Consider the following 23744-nt stretch of genomic DNA (forward strand, 5'->3'; position numbering starts at 1 on the left):
AAAAGAATAATCGACGGACACAAACATATCGGTAGTTTTGTGCGATAAGCGGACAGAATTCGGCGGTACCTTGACTTGTTTTGAAAATAATAATAGAGCCATTATCCGATAGTCGCCAAAATGAGCACATTTTCGTTTTGTCCAAATAAGGAACAATCCAAATATCTTTTTGGTCTACCATACACCCAATAGAATGCAATTAAAAAGCACCGTATATACTCCTGTTGTAGTGTACGCGTGTTTATTTTTCGTATGTTCCAATAATGATCTCTACAGAAAACGGGTTGATTTTGTGTTGGCCGATTTATGCAACGATGTTGAAGCGTAGTAGTGTTTCGTTTTCGTTTTCAGTTTCTTTTTCATTTCGGGGATGTTGTGTTACGATTAATTTCTGTTGAGTTGTTAATAAGAGGCAATGAAAACAATTTTAAGTCTTGTGTAACGACTGGCGAGCAAAGCACGCCACTTACAATGTGTATATAGATTTCACGTTGGATCCCTGCTTGACCATGGTATCCTTATGAAGTTGATACTGCAGCGAGTTCTGGCGTCCCAGACGCAAGGCATCGCGCAGCTTGTGGCCAATCTCCAGAGCAGCTTCCTCGTTGTTTCCATCGGCTGTCCAAATGGCTAAAAGACAAGTGCACACAGTTAGCCAAGGGATTCAAAGAAGGGGCAATGATTAGCTTACAGATTTTGTTACTCTTGCCACGAATGTTAACGACAGCACCGCAAATCTGATCCGAATGATCAAAGGCCTCGCCAATCAGGCACAGCAACTGATGGATAAGTTAATATAGGATTTAATAGTTGTCACGTGAGGTACGATAGCTTCCCCGCTTAGCTTACCACATCGAGCCACAAATTATCCAAATCGCTCTTTGAGCTCTTGTTGAGGGTGATCACCCAGCGACCGCCCTGCTTGTTGGCAGCATCCTCCCACATGGGGCTGGAAGATGAAGTAATCAGTTGTTATACGGATGGATTCCCGCCACTCCCTTTTGCCACTCACCGTATTCCCTTCTTGAAGAGCGAGTAATCACTGCCCAGTTTAATCTCAGATGGAGGCTTGATATGGTTGTATAGACTCCAGAAGTCCTCGACGGCATCGAAGCTTGTGATCTCATTCTGCATGTCCTCCCACGACTTTGTACGATCGTTCTCCAAGTACCAGAGGGTCCATGTGTTTTGTAGCGGGTGCTTGAACAGATGCTCTGTGCGAACATCGTCACCGCCCTCGGTAGGCTTGGCCTCATCCTTAGGCTGAGCTGGAGCTGCAGCCGGGGTCGGAGCTGCAGCAGGGGCAGCAATAGCGACAGCTGGAGTGGGCGCCGGACGTCCAGGGGCAACTGTGTTGTCAGCCGGGTTGCCACCCTGATCGGCGGTGGGAGCACTCGTCTGTGGGGAGAAAGAACAAAAGACACAAAGAGAGTGGAAAAGAGATCAGCAAACTGCTGTGGGCAAACACTCAGCGGAACCGAGTTCGGGTTGGGATGTTTACTTTGAACATAGACTTGGGATTGGCAAAGTTCTTCATTCTCTGAAAGTCGCTCTGCATGTCGGTGGCCGTGTGTGGATGATTCTGTGGCGATTGATTTGATTTCGATTAGATTCTTGATTCTTCACGCTGCTTCTGCCCGGAGGAGAGACGATCAGTCGCTGATTCACTTGTCGCTATCGTTTGTCTGTGTCTGTGTCTCTGTGAGTGTGTGTGCTGCGAGCGAGCGAAGCTTTTTCTGTTTCTGTTTCTTTCGTTTCTCGGTTTTCGTTTCTCTTGTGTGTGTGTATATGGCGGCCGGGTGGAATTACTTGCTGAATTTCTTGATATCTGACTGCACTGGACAGGGTTTAAACGGCCTGGAGATCAAGTGCTAGCTTTTCACTTGTCTTTTAATTTGGAAAAAAAACAACAAAAATAATTTGAAAAAAAAACTTGTTAAACTTGTTGTAAATGGATGTACGGTACGGTACGTTGGCGGCGTCCGCGTTGTCCGGTAGCCCGATTTACTTCTGCGACCCGCTTTTCTTTTTCGATTCGAAAAAAATAAATTTTAATAAATAAAACTTATTTTGTTCGTAATCCTTGAGACTCCCGATACGAAAGTGAAGTTAGTTGCCCTACAACACTTCTACACTCACACGCACGCACTTATTTGACACAAAAACACAGATTGCCTGTTGGAAAAATTTGTAGGTATTTTTAAGTTAAAGGGTTTTCACTGAAAATTCTGCCAGATTCGAGCAGAACAAAGAATTAGCTGTTTTTTGACTGGGTCGCGAGGCGGCAACAGCGCGGATTACCAAAAAATAATTTGAAGAGAAGACGAGAGAAAAGAAAAGCAACGGTTCAGGCGATGCTCGGACAACTGCAATGAAAGTCGTGGTCGGCGGCCATCGCCATGCCAGAAATTATTTAACTGTTGTTCGCTGCCTCTGCTTCTCAGTTGCTTATTGCAGTAATTTACTTTTTTTGTTTCTCTGCTTTACCTATTTATGCTGTATATACACACGCACACATACAAGTACAACCGATAGCGATGTGTGTGCGATTGTCTTGACAAATTCCAGCGACGGAGCAGCGAAAAAAGAGTGTGGTATGCAAATGGTGAGCGTAAACGCGAGAGAGAGTGAGAGAGAGCGAGCGAGTTATGACGTTGACAACAGCAAACGTGCAAATAACAATTAACTGTGAGTTGTTTTGCTAATTGCGTGCAAAATTGCGGGTTTACTGATTGGATTTGGTGAATGAGAAGAGTCGTCCTCTGCGATGATGCCACGCCAACGCCAGCTGCACGCTTTTGCTCGACTGTCTCCGCCTTCGCGTCGTCCCCCTCTTGTGCAACAACCCTGTTTAGCCTGTGTGTGGTGTGCCACGGCTGAAAACCATGCGGCTATTTGTTCCTATTTGCGCTTACCTGCTCGGTCTCCGACACTACCATGGTTGTCGCTCTTAGCGCGTGGGTTTAAATATTAAATACGCACTTGGTTTGCGTAAAAGGTTTGCGTAAAGCGGTTCTATTTAGTTTTAATAAATTTAGTAGAGGTGTCTAACCATCGAGGGCACTATCGATAGTATCGACGGTTTTGCGACTATCATGATAGTATCGAGCTACAGTTGTTGCGCTTTTGATATGTTAGGATTGGCTGCTCTAAAATACGAAGACAAATTTGTAAACAAATCGACAGATGGCATCTAATTTTTACAATGGACAAGTTCCTAAAAGGTTTCAATGGTTTTTTAATATTTATTTGTGCCCGATACTATTACGATAGTATCGATTGTTTTTTTTTTCAAAACATTCAATACTATGGATGCCTCAACTACCAATCGTTTGACAGCTCTAGTTTCCGAAGGCAGACAGATCCACAAAATTTATCAATCAAAAATACCGCCTGACCCACAGAAATATACCATGCCATTATCAAAATATACCGTAAATATACTGACGAAAATTAACCCACCTAACATCGCAAGAAAATCACCACGAAGAGGGGGATAAATCCAACACCAGCGTTGCCGTACTAGATTGTGGAATGAGAGCCATGAAAATGTGCAGCGCTGCCGTACTACGAATGCTGATATAGAACCCTATGAGATTATTGAAATTTGAAAATTTAAATTTAAATTGGTTGAACTTGAAATCGAAAGTGAATTTCAATTTATTAATTAATTTTGAATTGAACACGAAATGCATATGCACCTAATTTGATTAATAGTTGTTTGTGTATATGTGGCTGGACTACTAGTGGAAGATTGTTGCCTAGAACGATTGGTATTTAAGTGCCTGGCGCAAGGTCATGCAATCCACCTCGTCGATCTTGCAAGTATTCGCCTTTATATTGATCTCCTCCTCCTGCATGACCTGGACGTGCATCAAGTAACGCATAGATGCCTTGTTCTCGTTCAGCTTTTGATTGAGCTTGCAGACGGAAGCCTTCAGAGCCTGCAACTCGTTGTAGAGCGCATCCTGGACCATGTCGCAGGTCAGCTCCAGTCCCGGGCGATGGGCGCGATTGCTGAGGCGCGTCTGGCAGAGTGTAATGGCTCGCTGCTTGTCCATCATCTCCTTCTCCAGATCGGTCATGTTGCGCTGCACCTGGTGAATGTGGTCCATGGTGTCCTTGTGCTTGTTCTCCAGGCACTGCTTCACGTGCTTCGTCTCGGCAATGCGCCGCTCGAAGGCCTCGTTAGTGCGGTCCGTCTGGTTCTGCATGTCCTCGCAGACCTGCTTCAGCAGCAGATCGATGTAGGCGCGCAGCTGGCCGGCCGAGACCAGAGCCTTGGCATTGGCCTCCAGGTTCTCGTAGGTCTGGGCCTGCCATTCGGTCAGAGAGAATTGGCTGGGAAAAAAATCAAAAGGGAATATAGCCACCCACCTTCCAACACCCTACCACCGACCACCTACCAGTGCGACTTGGACAAGTCCTGACCCTTGCCGAGATCGTGCTGGAACTCCTTCAGCTTGAGATTCTTCTCGTCAATGGCCAGAGATTTGTCCTTGGCGGCCAGATCTTGGTCCAGCAGATAGATAGCTGCACGCAGCTTGCGAATCTGCTCCTCGGCCTCCTTCAGAGCGGCATCGGCCAGCCCCTGACAGCCCTTGATCACCTTCAGCTCGCGGCGCAGCGAGCGATCCACCTCGTCATCGCAGAGATCCACCCCGATGCGGCCCTCGCGCAGGATCAGGCACTGCTTGCAAATGGCCAGTGACTTATCCTTGAGAAACTCGATGGCATTCAGCACCCTATTGCGATAGGTGTTCAGGGCCTCGTCCTCCAGCATGGCCGTCTTCTTCTGGCGATTCAGCTCGTCCACCAGGAAGCGAATCTCGCTGGTGCGCTCGCGCATGTGGTGCTCCACCTCGCGCTGCCAGTTCTTGGTGGTGTCCTTCGTCTCGTCCACCACACGACGCGATTCCCTGGGTTGGGAAAAGAGTTGTGGAAATGCCATCCCATCGCCCCACACTCCGCTAAGGATACTCACTCGACAATGCGCTCGGCCAGCTTCTCCTGGTCGCAGGTAATCCTAAACTTGATCTTGTTGTTGTAGTCCCAGTCCTCTTCGGAGTAGCGGGGCGGGCACTTGGCCACGGGCCCCAGATGCTTGCCTGCCAGCTGCATGCCAGTGATGCGACGTGCCTTCAGATTGGGCAACATGATGAACGATGCTCTGTGCAGTAAAGATTGCGTAAGAAATATGAATGAATGTTCGCTTGAGGAACTTGGATTTTTGATTGTGAATAGATTTGGGGAGAATGGGGATATGGCAACTGAATTCGATTCGATTGGTTTTTGCTGGCACACTTTGCGATTGAGGTGGAAAAAATCTGTACCTGCCTGAATCTGATTCTGAGCCTGACTAGACTCTCGACTCGACTTGCAATTGGGTTCCTATCCTCTCCTACGGGGTTCGTTAAATCGATTCATGCTAAGGAATTTACGGTTGCCTAGCGGTATTTATTGTTATGTTGCCCCTACCCCAGGTGCTCCTCATCTGGGTAAAAAGTCATGCAGCCATTGCGCTTGTGCCGTATGTCACCTGGCAGTCACTCCACAGAATTGGGCACAGAAGGAAACGCAACCAAGGAGAGAAGGAGCCTCCCAGCCTGGGCCCTATTCCTGCTCCTTGTGGTCTCGTCTTACAGCATGTTTATAAATAGGTTTATGCCTGGGAACCCCTACCACCGAGAGAAGCCTTGGGGGCTTCTCCTACTGCTCCTATTGATCGATTTATGCTAACATACTTTCACTTTTGCTGATTTTCGCCTTGGTTTTTGGCAGTTTCTTGATACTTTTCACATGATTGCAAACTTTTTGGCATTAATTATGCTAATCAATGGCCATTGCGTGACTTGCGGCGATGGGCGGGTCTAAAAAAATCCCTGTCAATGATATTTTATTTGATTTGCCATTTCACTTCGCCCCGCGCAGCAGTTTTAGAGCCTCATGGCGGATTGGATGGATTTGATAAGGATAAGCTGGCTGTGAGCATTAGATGGACAGAGGTAATCGGTAAAATATAATCTAAGTATCCCAAATCATAAAATTGTTAACAAAAAGTGGTCCTCACAGTTCTCCTCAAACTAATCCCCAGTTTTATAAGTAACACAGTTAAACATTCACAGTTTTACTACCACTTTTCATGATTAAATTCGAATTCTCTTTTTTTTTTTTTTTGTAAAATTAAGTTTTAATATATTACGATACATATACATACATATATCCATACTATATACGTAATGCTCTTACAGCTGAATGATACAAATGTACAATTTAATTAACTAGGATCGGATCTCTTGATCTCTCGTATGTTCTTCATTTCTCTGTTATATTTATGTTATGTTTCACGTTTTGGATTTTCTTGTTTCGGGTTTCGTTTGGCTTTAACGATTCTATATATGGCTTGTGGCGGCGTTTCCAGAACTCTTTATTACGTCTGCTCTGCTATTATTTTGGTAATGTATGCAATTAGACATCCACATCCACCTCCACTACAATCTGTCGTGTGTGTGCTTTTCGTTATGCTTTATTAACAGTGAACTTTGAAATTCTATTCCCCAGTTGGGAGTACTTTTCTTGCTAGTTAACCACTAAGTACATTGCTTGAAGTTGGCTTATTACACGGTTCATTTCAGCTGGACTGTACAGATCTGCTTAGTTATTGTATGCTGATGCTACTATTGAACCTCGGCATCCCAGAATAGTGAATAGTTCCTTCAAGGCCGCTCGACAATTGTTTAACTTGGCTATCTACGAATACGAACTGTGGTTACTAGCTCTATTTATCTTTATCTGTTGCTCTTAGGTTTCGCCCTTGGTTCGGGTCTTGTTTAAATTCTTTTATTTGCAATTTGTTGTTTATTGTAATTGGTAATTTGTTGCTAGTTTGTGGTTGCTTGTTGCTTCCTCTCGAGTGTAGGCAGTGTTTCATCATTCTTGTTTATTTGTTCGATAGTTATTTCTCCTTTTTCCCCTGGCTCCTCTTTTATATTACACTTTTATTTCTTAGCTTTAGCACATTGTTTTTTTTTTTCAGAGAAAGCGACTCATCCCCGTCCACGGGTGTGCTCTACCTTCTTCTTATAAAATAAATATATGTATATAGAAAATGATTGTTTAATGATATACAAAGTAGTACACTTAGCAGTAAACAAAACCAAAAACACAAAAAAATAAGTTGTACAATGAATAAAATATATGTATTTATATATACTCGTATTTCAATTGCATTATTTATTAATCTGCATACAAATATCTCTGCTCTCCTCTCTCTCTCTTTCTTTCTCTCTGTTTCCTTATTATTATCCTTTTAATAGTTTTTATTTTCTGTACTTTAGTTATTAGTTGTCATCATTTGTTAAGTTCTTTATTCGCTTCACTTCGCAGCCCGCACTCTGCACTCCCTGCGCCCTTTATCATCAGCTGCTTGTAACAAAAATAATTGCTTCTGAGGTATTTACTTTTAGTTTATATAAATATTCTTTCATAACCATTATAAGTAATGTTTTAGGTTTTAGTTGCTTTCGTTTTCCATAGTTTTTCGTTTCCCTTTGTTTCATTTTTTTCTTTCTTTTGTGTTTATTTCTGTTTTTTTTTTTGCTTTCTTTTCTTTTGTTTTGTTTAATTTTATTTTGTAGTTGTCTTGTCTTTTTAAACAATTCAAAGCACCTTTTGATTATATTTGACATCGTAATTTTCGTTATCTCTTTTCTTTATAGTATATATTTCATTTTTTTTACTCTTCTATTTAGTTTACATGCAAAGAAAATAAAAAAATAAACGATGGTTCAGAAAAAAATAAAGGGGTTCAAAACAAAACTGAAACAGAATATAATCAAAGTACATAATTCGTATTATCTATTGTTCTTAGATCTCCTCTCTGGATCTACATATATTGTGGTGGCAGCGTTTAGCTTCTCAGTACGCGTTATTCATTTCAGTTTCAATTTCGTTTTCGGTTTCGGTTTTTGTTTCATTTTGGTGTTAGTTTATATAGAAAGTTGAACATAATCAGATATGGAACGAATTCAATTCCCGGCTGGATGCAACAAAAGAGGAGAGTTCCAAATATAAATATATAAATTGGCTATGCGAGAAAGTTATTCCCAAAGTCGGGGGACACTTTTCATGGTGCTGTGGAAACCTTTTTATACATACATTTATGGTTTTTTTATGGTTTATTCTTGAATATTCTAGTTTAGTTTATAATTTACATTTCATTTTCATTTCAATTTGTGTTGCTTGCTACGCTGCAGCTGCAGTTGCTGTGGCTGTCCCTAAAACTAACATCGTCTAAGGTCCTATGCCTCCTACATGCCTATGCCTACCGAATATATATTGTATGTTCGTAACTGACAAAAACAAGGATAACTCCCAAACAACAATCAATCAAAAGGGGACTTGGGGGTGGGGGGCCTCCATAATTACAGCGGTTGATATTCGTGCAAACTAAATGATAGATTAGGATAAGCTAGGCCCTGGGTTGGGACTTTGTTTGGGGTTTGTGGTTGAGGTGTACGTGGAGGAACTCGCCCACACACGATACGTTTGATGTAATATATATTTTACATTTATAGCTACATCTCGAGTACAGAACTTTCTTAGCTTAAATCTGTCTGTTTGGCCATTGCAGCGGGTTAAAGTTGTAGTATGGGTAAAACAAAATGAAAGTTTTGCGTGTGTACATTTGAACTAAATTGTATAAACCTTTTTTCCTATGTAAAATATAAGTGTTGAGTGTAGTATGATATTTATACATAAACACGGATAAGTTTCGGCTGCTTGCGAGCGCTCTCTATCTCTCTAGGTGTGTGTGAGTGTGTGTGTGTGTTTATATAGTATAGCTATAGCATATATTTTCGTGGAGCTCGCCATCTTTAGTAGTAGTACCTAAATGTAATTAGTATCCAAAACGAACGCTCTCCTTGCCTAATTATCCTTCCTTATCATCATCCTAATCACAGCGCCACCCTTGCGCGCTCTCTTTAACAAAAACAACTCCCCCGCACACATGGCACCCTCATGCTGTGTGCTCCTGCTCGTACTGCTCGTCCTCCTGCTCACTCCGAATCCGCATCCGAATCCAAATCCACTTTCCATATACGTCATAGTAGTAACTGTCAATTTCTGATGGGAAGGGGGATGTTGTGGTGGGATGGGATGCTCTGCTCTGCCGGGTGACTGCTCCACCTACACCCCCACCTAAACCATCGGCAATCCCTGCTGTACATCCATCATCTCGTCCTGCGCTGGCGATGGGCGCGGCGCAAACGTCTGCATGTGGTGGGGCGGCGTGGCCCTAGCGAACATCGTGGAGCGCTGCATGGCCATGGGCCCGTGGGCGTTGGGTCCCACCATCCCACTAACGGACGGAAACGGCAACCGGTAGCTACTGTCCGGATGCTGTCGGGGTGTGCGTCGAGGGGAACGCGCCGGCATGCGATTGGCCCGATGCATGTCCTCCAGTATCGAGGGCGCTACGTAGGTGAAACCCTGCAAAAAAAATTATCAAGACCTTGTTATTAGTTTGCCAGTCTCCCCATTCCGCCCAAAGCCCAACACCCAACATCCAACTCCCACCTGACCCACTTGTCCGATCATGTGCGCAATTCGAATCGGATCAGGCAACTCAAACCCGATCCGATCCGGGGCCGGTCTCTCCTGTCTTGCATACTAATCACAAGCAACCGCCCGCCCGCCTGCCTGGGCAGCAGGGATTATGCAAGGCGGTCGGACAACTGCTGTGCTGGCGGCTGCTGCTTGCTGCCTCTCCATGTAATACACTTTACATAATTTTTCCAGCCAAAACGCCAGAGAGAGACACATTAATTAAATATATGTTTTGACGAAATCAAGCCATATCAGCAGCAGCAGCCGCAGCAAATGCAATAAAATAATTAAAAGCAAAGCAAAATCAAAACGCCGCCAGTGCCGCCGGCTGCCGTGTGAATTTCTATGGCACGGAGGCTGGACACAAAATGCGTGACGCCAAAGTTAGAGCCGTGAGAGAGGTTTGCTGCTGGAGGCACGGGTTGAGAAGGGGCGGCTGCTACTGTTATTGCGGTGGTTCGGTGGTGGCAGTCGCCGTCGGCAGGTGAAATGTACGTGAGAGAGCGGGGCTGCTGCTAATTGGAGCCGAGATCGCGCGGGGTGACGGTGACCCACTAAAGAAGCATAAATTCGAGGTGAGGTGCGCGAGGCGTTGAGAAAGTTTACAATTATAATTATCCGTAATAAAGTTCTAATTGAATCCCATTCCAGTTCTGGCGTTGATCAGGTGCAAATTAATACAGTTTTAGAAGCTGTTTAGCTGATTTAAGATTGATGGCGAAGTCATTTCTAAGCAATTAGCAAAATTATGATATGAATGCGAATGAGAATCCAATGACCAGTGGGCTCAAACTGTAGATAAAGAACTGCTTGCTCTTGGCATGCCTTGAATTGCATTAAACTGTAAAATAAACCAATTCTCATCGAACTTTTAGTCATATTCCAAACACTTTAGTCTGTCTAATGGCTGAAAATACCTAATTAAGCAATATTTAACTTCATATTTAGCCTACTAATCCCATAAGCCCATAACCAAAACAAACTTTACACAGCTTACAAACAAAGCCACCAAAAATGCTGAACAAAAGCAGCTGAAGGGTCGTTCGACTTTTGGGCTGCATTTGGCTGTACGATTCGTACTCCTCTACGAGCATGCTCTCTCGCATATGGTATATGTTTGTAAACAAAATAAAACAAAAGCAAGTTGTGCTGCTCTACAGGGGACAGAGGCGGGGGCAAGAAATTAGCTTGGCATGCAATGCAGGCGCGCAAAGTAAGCAGAGCGGGGCCCAAACTGACTCGATTCGATTCGACTCAACTCTCCTGCTTCTCGGCCAACGTTTGTGCCAGTCTCGCAGAAACGCTCAAAGCGTTCGGACACCAAAGCTTAAAGCAGTAGCCACCAAAAGCAAAATAAATACAGATAGACACGGACAGAAAGAAAGAAAGAGAAATACAGACAGGCGACTTGGAGTAACTTTCGTGCCTCGTGGTGGTAGAAAACCTGAGCTATAGCCGTATCTGTTGCTGGAGAAAGGCCTGGCCTGGCCTGAGCTGAGCTGAGCTCATAGGCCGCTTTTGCATTAATTTTGCTTCATTTCACTGGTCCCCAAATGCATTGACATTGATTCTGGGCCAATGTGCAGCCTGCCTCATTTGCAGTTCATGGCTATCGGGCTGATTACCAATGCGATACGATATACGATGTAGGGGAAACAGAAGAGATTGAAGTTTAAACCTGTTGAAGGGCACACAAAGAAACCAGCTTCGAGAGAAGAGTGGAGAGGGGAGCACAGAGCAGAGAGCAGAGAGAAACTCCAACAGAGCATGCGTGCACGTGCATGAGGCCACAAAGAGAGTGAGAGAGAGCAGTGTGCAGTCAGCTTTGGAACGGAAAAATTAGGACAAGAACGAAACGAAGCAGTGTGCCCTCAGCTGATGTTCGCAGTGCTGCTCAAACTGTCCCAGTCTACTAAAACTGTGTGGTGGCGCATGCGGCGGAAGTGTCAAAAGTGTCTGTCCAATGAGATTGCGCAACTTTAACGCCAAATAAAAGACATATAAATGCGCTAACTAACCCACAATAAACAGAAAATGTGTAAGAAATCTATGTTAAAAATTGGCAAACTTACGAACTGTGTGAAATTATCAATAATAATATAAAGAGGAAAAGCAACAAAGCAGTCGCTTTGTTCGTCACGAGCAATAAAATAAAATAAACAAAAATATAAAAGAAAATCGTAGTGCGAGGCAGGCAAAATTAAAAAAATGTCCAAGTTGTTGAATATCAATTCACTTTCGTTGCTGCATTGCCTGGCGGCGTTTCTCTGTGCGGCAGCATTGTTGCCGCAAAAACAACAGCGGCAACTAGTGCAGCTGCAGCCGCAGCAACAGCAGCAGCAGAAAATGACGACGACGCCGACTTCAACATCACCGCCAGTGGCAGTGACTGTGCTTTTGAATGCAACCGATGCGCCAGCTGGCGACTCCTTCGAACAGCAGCAGCAGCCACAACAAGCAACATTGCAGTATGCACATATAACGGCATTAGATAAAGAAGTAGGTATGCATCACCAACAACAACAACAACAACAACGGCAACGTAGCAGATACAAACAACGGATATTGGATAGTCACCCATTGGATACCCTAATCGGAATCTGAGAGGGGTAGGATATCTAAGAGAACATCTACATACATATGTATACCCTGCTGAATCAGCAGAGTAATTTTCTAAGCTTGTGCTAACAAAAAAGATTTAACTGTCATGTTATAGGGAGTTCAATTATAATTAAACTTTTACGATAGCCTACTCAATCACATCTCTGAAGACACAGCCATAACTTCTCGGTTAAAGTACCTCCGATAGTCAAAAGATTTTCTGTAATTACTCCCAAAGTTGATATAGAGCAAAACAGTTTCGGTTTCCACTACATTTGTTTCCAATTTCCCTAGCATTATTTTCAGTTTGTGTGTCTATGTGAAATTTCCGACACGATTTAGCTGAACGGATCCATCGTTTGGTGCCCCGCTCATTGCCATCCATCCGATGGGCCGCATGTGCGTATTTATATGGAACAGCGGTAGTCGGTGGCGTTCGAGTAGCGTTTAATTTCGCGAATTAGCCGTAACAAAAAAAAAAAAAAAAAAAACAAGCAGCGCAAACAGTCGTTTGAGCCACCGTTGGCTTAATTTCTGGGTGGCCGCAAGGGTCAGTGGGTAGGGGGAAGCTAGGGGGGTAGTCAGGCCAGCACCTAGCAGGCAGGCAAGACGACTTTATGGCCGCACTTCATGTGTGAAAGTGAAATTTATTACACTTGAATTTGAAAACGAAAATCAGAGCTAGACCAGAGGCACAGAGCCACAGCCAAAGAGTTGGGCCAACAGGGAGAGGGGCAGGAAGGTAGTTGGAGAAAGGTAGGCAGTAGGAGGGTGGGGTGGAGTGGAGAAGGCCAATGGCCGTACGGGTTGGGTAATTTCACGATGGACGCCCCAACACCGGGGCTGTGCTAATTAAAAGCGAGTTAACTGAGGCAATCTCTGCTTCCATCTTCCATTTCATTGCAGTTGAACGCCTGATCAAGCAATGGGCACCGATTGTGTGGCTGGCGCCGGAGGAGAAATTCATGCCGCTGGGCGTGGAGGAGTTCCTGCAGCACGTCCATCCCATGGACAAGGACAGCAGCTTTCGGCCCGGGGTCCCCTTCAGTGAGTACTCGACCAAGTCGCATCTGGTGACGAACACGGAGATGCCGGATCTGCTGGGGAATGAGCAGTCGTTTATCTATGGAAGGAATCCCAATGAGAAGCCCGTACCCATCTATGGCGTGGTTACCATGTGTCCGGGTGGGCGGGAGCCAGTGATGGCTCCCATTCCCACTCCACCATTGGCCAGCACACGAGGCCCCTACATTCCCGTCTCCATCGATCCCCTCGAGGAGCGCAATGAGACTGTGAGGCGATCCTCACGCTTGTTTCCGCTCTTCCAGCGGGTTAAGCGGGATGCAGCACACGACCTCAATGAGTACGAGGAACTGGTGATGGTAGAGCCATCTCAAACCAATCCCCAGCCACAACCACAGCCAGAGATGGAGCTGGACCCTGAACCGGATAACAGCATTCCCGTGAACAATTTCATCGCCAATCTGGCGGATAATGTCAAGTTCAGTGGCGGAGCCGGTCCGGAGGATAACCTGGAGGAGGAGAACAGCATCGGGGAGTCGCCCGAGCAGGAGGTGAATGCGGGACAGGGCAAGCTGCCTGGCTTCCACGTCACCTACTGGATGTTCTATCCCTACAGCCAGGGCAAGACCATGTGCACCGTGAGTCTGGGTCCCCTCGGTCGGATACCCTTCCCGGCTGTCTACGGCTATTGCCTGGGCCATCGCAAGGATATCGGCAGCCATGTGGGCGACTGGGAGCACATGAGTCTCTACTTCAACGGAGATGCCGAGCCCCAGGCCATGTATGTGTCCGCCCACGACGCGGGCGCCTTCTACAGCTACAATCGGCTGACGGGCTCCTTTGAGTTCCGACGCCAGGAAACGCGCAAGGGCATCCTGCAGCGTCCAAACTTTCCCAAAACTGTCACCACATTCAAGAACCATCCGGTTCTGTTCGCCGCCAAAGGTTCCCATGGCCTCTGGACGGCACCCGGCAAGCATAGATTCGTCAAAGTGGCTCGTCTCTACGATATCAATGGGTTCGGCACGCCCTGGAACACTTGGAAGTCGGTGGACATAAGCTACGAGAACCTGAGATCGTATGGTAAGTGGATTCATTTTGATTTTCTCTACTCGCAACCAGTATTGATTGCCTCTATGCTTTTTTAGGGCGTTCTCTTGTGCCCGATTGGCTAACGTATCGTGGCAAATGGGGAAATCCAAAGAGCAAGTGTCATCCCTTTCGACGCATTGGCCTTAATTTCTGCGAGTTCACAGACGGTCCAACGGGAATACCACTAAAGGAGCCCCACTTTCAATGCGGTGCTGACTATCACTGAGGGTGCGGCACTCCCCCCTCACTTCCCGAATCCCCATCTTTTTACAATTAATCTAATGTTTAATGTATAGTGAAGTATTTATTCTGAAAAACCACCCAAAAAGCGAACCCCTAGATGATTAAATGTGGAGCGAAACGTGAAATAATATTATTGGAAATTGAAATTGACTGGAAAGCAATCATCTTGAATTATTTGAGAACTATCCAAGATATCTACCATTAGAAGCTACCCGAATCCGCTGATCTAAATCCCAGTCTACTCACTTGGAAAATTAAATTGGCACTTTCGCTCAGCGTTGTATCGTCCGGTGAATCCACTGGAATTTGTCTTGTGAATCTCGTGTCAAACTGTGAAACATCATCCTCGCTTCGCTGTTTGGATCACACAAGAGATAACACAAATTAACAATCAAATATTAGAGGATAATCCTCAGCCGATACGATCCATGAGATACTTTAACATACCAAGAGCGGTTTTATGGGCGGTTCTAGGCGCCTGGCCAGAACATCGTTCCAGTTGACTTGCTTGAAGAATGGATGTATTTGGACTGCCGCCGCATCCTCGGGCCCGCTGCCAAGGCGCTGTGGCTCCTGGCGCTTCATGAGGCGACGCACCAGATCTCTGGCTTCGGGTGTGAGGTAGGCTGGCAGATTGAGCTTGGCTTTCAGAATGGTCTCGATGGTCTTCTTGCGGTTCTCGGCGGTAAAGGGCGGCTAAAAGAACAGTGACAGACAGGTTTACATAACAGAAAAGGCCAAGGCAAAGGCAAAATCGATGGCACGTGTTGCACTTACCACTCCTGTGAGCATGTCGAACATGAGGGCGCCCAGGGACCACCAATCGACGGCTTTGCCATGGCCACTTCTGGTTAGGATTTCAGGTGCCCTGAAAGTCAATGGGTAAACATATTAATCTCGATTTGCATACGGAACGGGGCTAGAGGAAGAAAAGGCTTGGCGGGCGCACGCACATGTACTCAATTGTGCCGCAGAAGGTGTGGGTGACAATACCCTCTTGTATGTGCTCCTTGCACAGGCCGAAATCTGTCAGCTTCACATGGCCCTGTGAGTCCAGCAGTATGTTTTCGGGCTTTAGATCGCGATAGATGATTCCCAGTTTGTGTAGATGGCCGAGTGCCAATATGATTTCGCTTAGATAGAAGCTGCAATGCAATACAATTATGATACGAGTTTAGTACTGATCTCTAGAGGGATATCTACCATGTGGTATCCTCCAGGAAGATGCCCTCACGCTCCAAATGCATGAACAGCTCGCCGCCGCTCAGATATTCAAGTATAAGGTAGAGTTTTCCATCTGTTTGAAAGGCATAGACCAGCTCCACTATGAAGGGGTGCTATAACGAGCAGATAGATATAAGATACGATGCTATGGCATTGATGGGGGGACTGGGACTCCAACCTTGACGGCCTCAAGTATGTTGCGCTCGGCGCGTGTGTGCGCTGTGTCCTTCTGGTTGGTCACTATCGATGCCTTCTTGAGCACCTTCATGGCAAAGTATTTGTTGGCATCTCGTCCAGCGGTCTTGCGCACCTACAAAATGAAAAGGAATCGTTACTGGAAGAACATCTACTCGTCATAGTAGGGAAGAACTCACCTGAAATACTTTGCCGTAGCCACCTTTGCCGAGGACTTTCTTAAGCTCAAAGTCCTTGGGTCCCAGTTTGATTTTTCCCGGATTGACATTCTCCTCGGAGAGCTGTATGGTCTCCTGACCCTCGGTGCTGTTTGGACGAGAGATAAGGGAGGGATTCAATGGTTAATTGTCTGCTCTACTCTGCTCTGCTCAGCGTGTGCTGCTTGCGTCGTTTGTCGTCGCGTCGCATCGGTCGCGTCCGTTAGCGTGGGAAAGGAGCAGCCCACGTGCTATAAATAAACACCATCGGGCTGCACGCGCCAATCGTCACCTCCACTCTGCTCCCATCCCCTACGCTGTATCCCCCCTACCCCACACTATTAGGCGCCCCACCCTCCCAATGCCACAATGCTATCGAGTGTTTTGCCGTGTGTCTTGTTTGCACGTTGCCCCTCCAACGATTGAAGAGGTGGGAGGCGGCGTCCCAGCTCATTGCCAGTCAATAACAGTTGTAAACACTTCTGGGCTTAGGCCTGGTAATGGGTTTGGGTCTGGGCATCGCTGTGGCAGGGCTGTGTGTATATCGCAACTAGTTATCGCTATCTGGGAGTAGCACAGGGTGTAGCCTCGTCCGTCTGGCCGGGGATCAGGCTCTAAGCGGAATCAATCAAATGTTAGCTAGTCCAGTGCTTGTAAACAAGTCCCAGACTGATAATTGCCAATTAGGCTGCTCATTTGTCCTCCTGCCACCTTATCTACACGTTTGTCCAGGCGCCTTCTCAAACAGTCACGTAATCCTCGTCCTCTGTAGCAGCAAAATAGCTTTGGCATTACTCACTCTTGGTGCAGATTAATACACAATTCCGGTTCTAGATCAACCTGCAAATGAGATGAGAGAGAGAGAAGCGTGAGATGACGACATATGAGAGAGCATACTCGTAGGAGGGGGGAAACAATTAATCATAGTTATTACGAACTTCAACTCGAGCTCGAACCCGAGAAACCAAAAGCAGAAGGGAAAGCTATGCATCATCCTACAACGAGCGAGAGAAGCTCGGATACTCTCAACCGATCGATGGGTCATGTTTCGTTCTGGGGAACCACAGCCACTACCGGAACAGAACTCTACTCGCAATCTATTCTATTTAAAGTTTGTGGGGGATTTTTTCGATTTTAATTATTACTTGCTAATTAATTGCAGGCCTGTATCGCGATCTCGATTGGATAATTACTATTTGGGGGAACCAGAAATATCCTTATAATATAGTTATCTATTTAATGTTTTGTGGATTGCATTAGATATTTGGAAATTGTAAGAATACAATCTGTAAATACATATTACAACCGGCATGACTATTCGATGCTACCCCAAGTGCCACAAGTTTATATTAAAATAAAAAAACACAAAGGCAAATTCCGGCAAGATCGCTCGCCGGAGGCACCAGGCAGGGGCGCTCTTTCTCTCTGGAGTCTGTAACTGTGAACCCAATGGATTTCTCCCTCTTTCTGATCTGCCTACACAAACACACACTCCTCACATGCTCAAGGGGGAAAGAGAGCCACACATAGATACACTTTCTACACGCATACACCTTTTTCTTTAATGACAAACTAAATTTAGAACTCGGAACAATGCCAAATAATCTGCCGGCAATGCTGCTGCTACTGCTTCTTCTGCTGCTGTGATGGCGGCTGCTGTTGCTGCTCCAACTGGGGAAGGCCACAGTTAGGGGCGGACTGGCGCTGGGGTGGGCAGCAGGAGGAAAGGCAAAAGCACAAGGAGAAACAGTGGTAGGGGGCAGAGGCAATGCCTGGCTCTCGTCATGCTTAAAATGTGTGTAGAATATGTATAATATTTTTGACTAAAGTTCAATTGAATGGCGGGGAGGTGTCGCCAGCCAGTCAGCCAGCCAGCTAGCAGCAGCACATTAAAAACTGGTTCACCTCGTCAGCGTTGGCGGTGAATTCCAATTAACAAATCCGTCATAATTTATAGTGTTCACACAAATTCGATAGATGGATGAGAAGCCTGCCCCTTTTGGAGTAGAGTGCGATGTGTGTGCGCTTGCGTAAATTTCATTTGACAGCCCATCGAACTGGGCGAACGAGTGTATATGATAAGAAACAGCAGTGATATGGTAGGGCGGGGGATCTACAAATCTACAAAGGTATAGCATGCCCCTCGCTGCACTTCTGTACCCCCCTCAAAGTTTACTGCACGCGCCGGACCCAACATCGTTCTTGCGTTTCTCGCTCACTTTTCGATTACACCTTATCGGCAAACTAGGGTTTTTCTCATTTTTTTATTTTATATTACCCACTGATAAGGCATTTCGTTTTCTAAGTGGAAGTTTAGCCCCCTCTCTAGGTCTCTGTGGCTCTTGTTCTCTCACTCGCAGTGTTCCTGTGTTGTTTTAAGATTGGAAAAGAGAGGGAACCTCTCGAGTTGCGGCGGGGTAATTGGAACTGATTATTTTGAAGGACATTGGCTTTAGTCTGGGCTGGGGCTTGCTACGATTGCTCAATACCACGATCATAATGCTGTTTCATAAGGAGGGAACGAGATTGTATTGGATTGGATCGGGGCATGGCATGGCGGCAAGGCGTGACACGGGTGTCTGGTCTGGGGATATTTTCGTGTACATATAATGAATGTGCATTATAATACATGCTGAATAATCTTTGCCACTGCTGCTGCTTCTGCTGGAAGCAATGATGACGCCACATGCAAAGTGATGTCGACTTTTGCGCAGCAGATAAGCCGAGTTCCTTATACCGATGATGGTACCAGGCAGCTGGCAACTGGCATCGCTTTGTAGAGGAAACTGGAAGTGGAGATGTAGATGAGGCACAGACAGAGAAGCTTTCACAGACAAAGCGAAAAGGTAAACAAAGAGGAAAATTCCGCCCCCGTACAATGGAGCAGGGAAATTGCCTGAATGGCGGCTGCTGGTGAAATTTTTGCTGCGCAGTTTGACAATTGTCTGCAATGCGCCCTTACATCGTCCAGCTCGATCCTGTCGTCGTCGGAGTCGTGCGCTTTGTCGTCCTCGTGAAGCTCCAGGTCGAATAGCTCACTGGGATCGCTCACGTCCGCCATTTGTGTGCTGTTGGTGGCCGCTGCCGTGGTGTCGCTTAACTTAATGCTTCGTCACACAATAATTTGGCTCTGCCTTTGTGGCTTTTGCTTGGATAATTTGTTGCTGTTGCTGCTGCTACGGTTTCGGGTTCTTTGGGGTGTACGGAATACGGAAAGAGCCCTAACTGGCAGACAGCGCTGCACGATTTTATTTTAGTTTCGGTTTGTTGGAACAGGCGGAGGGGCAGTTTTCGTGGCCCCGAAGGTTATTGTTTATTAGTTAATAGCAATACAAATACAAATATATACACACAGACGCACACGCACACACGCTCACTAACACCGACGCACGCACCACGCACTTGTGCCACAAACACACACACTGCGAGAATTGCCAACGCGCGCCTTTGCAATCTGCCTTGCAATTTATCAAATACGCAATTGTTTGCAACTGCCTCTGGTCGCAATGTTTAATAACCAGTAATTAAAATGCACTTTTTTCTTTGTTTGCGAGCGAACACGAGGTAATAGGGTATCGATAGTACTATCGATGCATAGACGCTTATCGTTTGTGACTCACTATCGACTGACCTATTTTCATTATCGATGGATGGCCACCCTGCTCATTATGGGGACTGGTGAAACTGATTTTGATTCACTTTAAGCAAATCTGGAGTACTTGTAGTCAAGAACAAAAAAAATAAAATTGGTAGTCAAGTTATATATATTTCTATGTTTTAGGTAGGTATGTTTAGTTTTGTGTCCTCGCTTGGCGGGCTTCAGTCTCTGCTTTGAAGTTTCTCTTGAAAAAGGAGTCCTGTCCTTGTTGCAGGTCCTTGTTTGTTAGTTCTTCGCATCCGCCTCGACCAAAAATATACTGTGCTTTTCCCCGCCGGATGCGAGCAGCATCTTCCTCTTATGCATATGCTTGCTGCTGACTAGAACCGGCTCCAGTTCATCTTCGCCTTCGCCCACTCCCAGCTGGTTATTGGAGCCCAAGCCCCATGAATATAGCTTGCCATCCTCAGCAATGGCATAGGAACAGCACGTGCCACAGCCGACATAGACAATGTTGTCCGACAGCTTCTTAACGCGCGTCAATTTGGGCACCACGTCCTTGATATCGCCCAGGCCCAGGCGTCCACACTCTGGCGAACCAACGGCAAAGCATTGCAGATTATTCTGCAGCAGAAGTGTGTGATCAGAGCCACCAGCAATCTGCTTTATATTTTGTAGCGTGGTCTTCACCGGATAAATATAGTGGTCCGGTTCCAACTCGTTTCCGTGGGCCAGCTGCTTGCTGTCGTTCAAACCCATGGCCCAGATAGTTCCCGTCTGAAATTCGCGCAGGAACGTCCCATGATTAGTGGCCCATATAGCCTCGAACGGCTTGGCGTTCTTGATGAATATCTGGGCCGGTCGAAGCAAATCCTGCTTGCCACGGCGGCCTGGAAAATGAATACAAGAGTAGTTTTTTTTATTTTTGAATATACTCTAATTTGGCCAAAAACTCACCATCTCCGGACAATGAACGCTCTGAAATGCGCCCCAGCTGGCCGTACTCGGCGCATCCGAGTGTAAAGACCTTTCCACTGGTGGTCAATATGACCAAGTGATCAGAGCCAGAGGCAATGCTGCAGCACACTGTTCCCGCCAAGAGATTAGTCGGTGTGGTATTGTTGTCATCGTTGGTCATGCCCATGTTTCCGTGCGAGTGGAAGAACGATCCCCACACATAGACGCTGCCGTCTTCCAATATGCACGCAGAGTGCGAATCTCCCGCCGAGATGCACAGCGCTTTGCCGGGCAATTTGACCAAAGCGGGCATAGACTCTCTGCAGTCCTGACTACTGGAACTCCGACCCAGTGCGCCCTCTTCGTTGCTCCCAAACGAGTAGACATCGCCACTCTTCGTAAGGACGAGGCTATGCAAGCCACCAGCGCAAACATCCACAGGATTCGGTACTCTACTCACCAGCGACAAGCGGTTCAGCAGCAAGACTGGCGAGCCCAGGCCAAGTTGCCCGGTGTAGCCCATGCCGCATACCAGAACTCTGCCCACCGTCACGCGTCTCTTCGGTAGTTCCAGGTGGAAAGCAATGGGCTTTATTTTAACCTGAGTGGGGCAGGTTGGCATTTTGGGTTGAAAAATTATTATAGTTTGGGTCAATAAATTACGGAATTTGAATTTGCCCTTAGCTTTTCGATGATTATTTGAGTATATTATCGATGTCGCCGACACGACATCCATTATATATCGAATCCATCGCATCCACTAAAATACTTGTTACGGGCACGCGGAGCACACAAATTTTAATTATCTATAACTAACATATTTTAATTAGCAAGACAAATTATGTGCACCGGGTCGCCCAGCAGCAATGGCTCCCAGTCGGAGGAGGCCACTGCCACTGCCGAGCAGCAGCCACAGCCGGAGCAAGAGGCAACGGAACAGCCTCTCAGAACGCCCACGCACGCAATTGTGGGTGCTGCCAAGGCGGAGGAGATCCTGGCCGAGTACGGCAGCAATCTGAAGCTACTGGAGTGCAACTCGCAAGTGTCCGAGCTGCTCACCATCATCCGAGACAAGTAGGTGGCGGAGGAAGAGTGCGCGAAACATTATTACCTCACGCTATTCTTGAAGGAACACCACCCGCAGCGATTTCAAGTTCTATGCCGACCGGCTGATTCGTTTGGTGATCGAGGAGTCCCTCAACCAGCTCCCCTACACCGACTGCGACGTGGAGACTCCCACAGGTGCCATCTACGAGGGCCTCAAGTATCGATCCGGCAACTGCGGCGTGTCGATCATTCGGTCTGGCGAGGCCATGGAGCAGGGCCTGCGGGATTGCTGTCGGTCCATAAGGATAGGCAAGATCCTGGTCGAATCGGATGCGAATACACACGAGGCCAGGGTGGTCTATGCCCGTTTTCCCGATGACATTGGCAGTAGGCAGGTCCTGCTGATGTATCCGATCATGTCCACCGGAAACACTGTGCTCCAGGCTGTGAACGTGCTGCGCGAGCATGGAGTGCCGGAGAAATGCATTATACTGTCGAACCTATTCTGCACACCTGTGGCCGCCCGCACCGTGGTCAATGCGTTCCCCCAGCTGAAGATCCTCACCTCTGAGCTGCATCCCGTGGCGCCCAATCACTTCGGACAGAAATACTTTGGTACAGACTAGATGATAGGTCAGACGAGAAGTCACATCAGAGCGACGCGCAAGCAAGCAACCACAACAGACTTGACAACTAAGCGCTGCTTAGGATAGGTAGTGTGAGTTAGCTACTCCCTGCACCACACCCACTCACCCAGATTCAGCCCAGATCCTGCCTAGACTAACTCTCTCTAACCCTCTCCGCCAGCAAACTGTGTCCGTACTAACACCTTCCCCTCTCTGTCTTTGTGTTTTAGATGGCATTTGAATCGACAGCTGCGTCGGCGACGGCGAGCAGATTACCAAAAATTCTTTCACAACTGGCTTTTAATGCAACTCTCAAAATCGTTAATCGGTTAACTTAATGTGTAAATATATAGCATGAGCATGAATAAATATTTAAAGCAATCACGGAGCTAGGTGCTCATCTTGTAGTTTACCACTGTCTCCACCTTATGGAGGCCCGTTGAGAAGGAGCGCAGCTGAACTGCCTGCGCATTCTGGATGACAATGGCTCCAGTCTCGTCCCATTTGGCGGGGAGCTGGGTGTTCTCCAGCGTGTGGATCATCACATCGAAGGTGCAGATGCAGTCCAGCAGCGGCAAGTAACTGACCGTGGCCGAAATCTGACGCATCACGTCACGAATTTCGTTTTGAATGCGAGTCTGGTCCTTACTGGACGTTCTCTGGGTGGGATCGGCGGCCTGGTTATCCCCCATCTCGGCCTGCATTTTGAAGTCCCAGCACTCGAGCACCTCCTTGCTATGGGCATTCGTGATGACCATTGAGATTTTGTTGATCATGTTCTTGGAGAGCCATTCTGCAAAAGGCAGCGCCGTGCAATTAGCAGGCACTTCTAAGACTTTAGGACACGGACACGGGCGCCGGCCCCGACTCACCTTCGGTTTGGCTGAGGACGTTCTGCAGGAAAGTGGTAATCTTTGGGTCCTTGGACATTAGAATGGTCAAGCCATATTGCTGGGTGCTGTCGAAGTTTTCCGCCGGGTAAATGCCGCGTTGGAACAAAATCGAGTGGATTCCGTACTCTATATTCGGCAATAAACAAAAAAGACGCCAAATAGCGCGGGCTATTATTGTCCGTGCTCTTGTTGTTGGTGTGAATTGTGTTCTGCCTACTTACTTAAATACTCCACGATAATCTGTGCGGATCCTTTCAACGTAATGCAGTTCTTGGTGGCTTGGGCAGACGACAAGTTCAAAACAATCAAATAAAATCAAATTATAAGGAAATTAAAAATTTTGCACAAACGCGCTGACAAGTATCAATCGAGGGCACTATCGATAGTATCGATATTTTACAGTTAGCCTCTACTATCGGCTTGCTATTGGCTGCTATAA

At 46.6% G+C, this 23744-nt stretch overlaps 7 protein-coding genes across 16 annotated transcripts; 2 read left to right on the forward strand and 5 right to left on the reverse strand.

The window, feature by feature from the left end:
* Positions 1 to 219: 219 nt before the first annotated feature.
* LOC111064804 (eukaryotic translation initiation factor 4E1) lies at positions 220 to 3062 on the reverse strand. 8 transcript variants are annotated; one of them, XM_022352580.2, is made up of 8 exons: positions 2916 to 3062; positions 2140 to 2175; positions 1502 to 1582; positions 1013 to 1398; positions 850 to 949; positions 692 to 779; positions 471 to 630; positions 220 to 391 (listed from the first exon to the last, which is right to left on the reverse strand). In XM_022352580.2, the coding sequence occupies exons 1-8, from the start codon at positions 2937 to 2939 to the stop codon at positions 385 to 387; spliced, it is 882 nt and encodes a 293-aa protein (XP_022208272.2). In that variant the 5' UTR covers positions 2940 to 3062; the 3' UTR covers positions 220 to 384. The 8 variants fall into 8 exon arrangements, with proteins under 8 accessions (XP_022208272.2, XP_022208274.2, XP_022208279.2 ...); XM_022352582.2 differs by lacking the exon at positions 2140 to 2175 and having other exon boundaries at positions 2916 to 3061; XM_022352587.2 differs by lacking the exons at positions 2140 to 2175; positions 2916 to 3062 and adding an exon at positions 2730 to 2800.
* A 558-nt stretch (positions 3063 to 3620) lies between these two features.
* LOC111064803 (tektin-1) lies at positions 3621 to 5296 on the reverse strand. The gene is made up of 3 exons (XM_022352579.2): positions 4985 to 5296; positions 4407 to 4919; positions 3621 to 4341 (listed from the first exon to the last, which is right to left on the reverse strand). The coding sequence occupies exons 1-3, from the start codon at positions 5155 to 5157 to the stop codon at positions 3762 to 3764; spliced, it is 1266 nt and encodes a 421-aa protein (XP_022208271.1). The 5' UTR covers positions 5158 to 5296; the 3' UTR covers positions 3621 to 3761.
* A 1629-nt stretch (positions 5297 to 6925) lies between these two features.
* Positions 6926 to 19757, reverse strand: LOC111064801 (ribosomal protein S6 kinase beta-1). Its single transcript, XM_022352577.2, has 10 exons — positions 19147 to 19757; positions 16984 to 17024; positions 16167 to 16293; positions 15971 to 16102; positions 15772 to 15905; positions 15522 to 15713; positions 15346 to 15436; positions 15016 to 15264; positions 14815 to 14922; positions 6926 to 9492 (listed from the first exon to the last, which is right to left on the reverse strand). Exons 1-10 carry the CDS (start codon positions 19243 to 19245, stop codon positions 9202 to 9204), a joined length of 1464 nt encoding a protein of 487 aa, XP_022208269.1. The 5' UTR covers positions 19246 to 19757; the 3' UTR covers positions 6926 to 9201.
* Positions 10894 to 14959, forward strand: LOC111064800. Its single transcript, XM_022352576.2, has 3 exons — positions 10894 to 12112; positions 13117 to 14316; positions 14382 to 14959. Exons 1-3 carry the CDS (start codon positions 11818 to 11820, stop codon positions 14549 to 14551), a joined length of 1665 nt encoding a protein of 554 aa, XP_022208268.2. The 5' UTR covers positions 10894 to 11817; the 3' UTR covers positions 14552 to 14959.
* Positions 19758 to 19936: 179 nt separating the features above from the next.
* Positions 19937 to 21361, reverse strand: LOC111064802 (regulator of chromosome condensation-like). Its single transcript, XM_022352578.2, has 2 exons — positions 20740 to 21361; positions 19937 to 20672 (listed from the first exon to the last, which is right to left on the reverse strand). Exons 1-2 carry the CDS (start codon positions 21359 to 21361, stop codon positions 20068 to 20070), a joined length of 1227 nt encoding a protein of 408 aa, XP_022208270.2. The 3' UTR covers positions 19937 to 20067.
* Positions 21362 to 21485: 124 nt separating this feature from the next.
* LOC111064805 (uracil phosphoribosyltransferase homolog) lies at positions 21486 to 22688 on the forward strand. 3 transcript variants are annotated; one of them, XR_002606923.2, is made up of 3 exons: positions 21486 to 21813; positions 21869 to 22504; positions 22643 to 22688. XR_002606923.2 is itself a non-coding variant. In XM_022352590.2 (2 exons), the coding sequence occupies exons 1-2, from the start codon at positions 21581 to 21583 to the stop codon at positions 22410 to 22412; spliced, it is 777 nt and encodes a 258-aa protein (XP_022208282.1). In that variant the 5' UTR covers positions 21486 to 21580; the 3' UTR covers positions 22413 to 22688. The 3 variants fall into 3 exon arrangements, 1 of the variants encoding a protein (XP_022208282.1); XR_002606924.2 differs by having other exon boundaries at positions 21869 to 22499; XM_022352590.2 differs by having other exon boundaries at positions 21869 to 22688.
* On the reverse strand, positions 22684 to 23617 carry LOC111064807 (mitotic spindle assembly checkpoint protein MAD2A; the record flags this gene model as incomplete). Its single annotated transcript, XM_022352592.2, has 3 exons — positions 22684 to 23205; positions 23285 to 23431; positions 23527 to 23617. Coding segments are annotated over 3 exons (642 nt in total), but the record flags the coding sequence as incomplete, so codon positions are not given.
* Positions 23618 to 23744: the final 127 nt, after the last annotated feature.

This window comes from Drosophila obscura, unplaced genomic scaffold (genome assembly GCF_018151105.1).
Source record: "Drosophila obscura isolate BZ-5 IFL unplaced genomic scaffold, ASM1815110v1 contig_208, whole genome shotgun sequence".
Taxonomy (NCBI): Eukaryota; Metazoa; Arthropoda; class Insecta; order Diptera; family Drosophilidae; genus Drosophila; species Drosophila obscura.

What these genes read in the sequence shown, in the direction of transcription:
- LOC111064804 (XM_022352580.2), bottom strand. Translation starts at nt 2,939, where the DNA reads ATGGTAGTGTCGGAGACCGAGCAG. An exon ending in TGTCAAATAAGTGCGTGCGT is followed by an intron (nt 1,583 to 2,139) that starts GTGAGTGTAGAA and finishes CAATCGCCACAG; the next exon opens with AATCATCCACACACGGCCAC. An exon ending in TGGCAAGAGTAACAAAATCT is followed by an intron (nt 631 to 691) that starts GTAAGCTAATCA and finishes CTTGTCTTTTAG; the next exon opens with CCATTTGGACAGCCGATGGA.
- LOC111064803 (XM_022352579.2), bottom strand. Translation starts at nt 5,157, where the DNA reads ATGTTGCCCAATCTGAAGGCACGTCGCATCACTGGCATGCAGCTGGCA. An exon ending in CTGGCCGAGCGCATTGTCGA is followed by an intron (nt 4,920 to 4,984) that starts GTGAGTATCCTT and finishes TTCCCAACCCAG; the next exon opens with GGAATCGCGTCGTGTGGTGG. An exon ending in GACTTGTCCAAGTCGCACTG is followed by an intron (nt 4,342 to 4,406) that starts GTAGGTGGTCGG and finishes TTTTTTTCCCAG; the next exon opens with CCAATTCTCTCTGACCGAAT.
- LOC111064800 (XM_022352576.2), top strand. Translation starts at nt 11,818, where the DNA reads ATGTCCAAGTTGTTGAATATCAATTCACTTTCGTTGCTGCATTGCCTG. An exon ending in GGCATTAGATAAAGAAGTAG is followed by an intron (nt 12,113 to 13,116) that starts GTATGCATCACC and finishes ATTTCATTGCAG; the next exon opens with TTGAACGCCTGATCAAGCAA. An exon ending in CGAGAACCTGAGATCGTATG is followed by an intron (nt 14,317 to 14,381) that starts GTAAGTGGATTC and finishes ATGCTTTTTTAG; the next exon opens with GGCGTTCTCTTGTGCCCGAT.
- LOC111064801 (XM_022352577.2), bottom strand. Translation starts at nt 19,245, where the DNA reads ATGGCGGACGTGAGCGATCCCAGTGAGCTATTCGACCTGGAGCTTCAC. An exon ending in ACAGGATCGAGCTGGACGAT is followed by an intron (nt 17,025 to 19,146) that starts GTAAGGGCGCAT and finishes TCTCATTTGCAG; the next exon opens with GTTGATCTAGAACCGGAATT. An exon ending in GCTACGGCAAAGTATTTCAG is followed by an intron (nt 16,103 to 16,166) that starts GTGAGTTCTTCC and finishes TTCATTTTGTAG; the next exon opens with GTGCGCAAGACCGCTGGACG.
- LOC111064802 (XM_022352578.2), bottom strand. Translation starts at nt 21,361, where the DNA reads ATGCCAACCTGCCCCACTCAGGTTAAAATAAAGCCCATTGCTTTCCAC. An exon ending in GCGTTCATTGTCCGGAGATG is followed by an intron (nt 20,673 to 20,739) that starts GTGAGTTTTTGG and finishes TTCATTTTCCAG; the next exon opens with GCCGCCGTGGCAAGCAGGAT.
- LOC111064805 (XM_022352590.2), top strand. Translation starts at nt 21,581, where the DNA reads ATGTGCACCGGGTCGCCCAGCAGCAATGGCTCCCAGTCGGAGGAGGCC. An exon ending in CTCACCATCATCCGAGACAA is followed by an intron (nt 21,814 to 21,868) that starts GTAGGTGGCGGA and finishes CTATTCTTGAAG; the next exon opens with GAACACCACCCGCAGCGATT.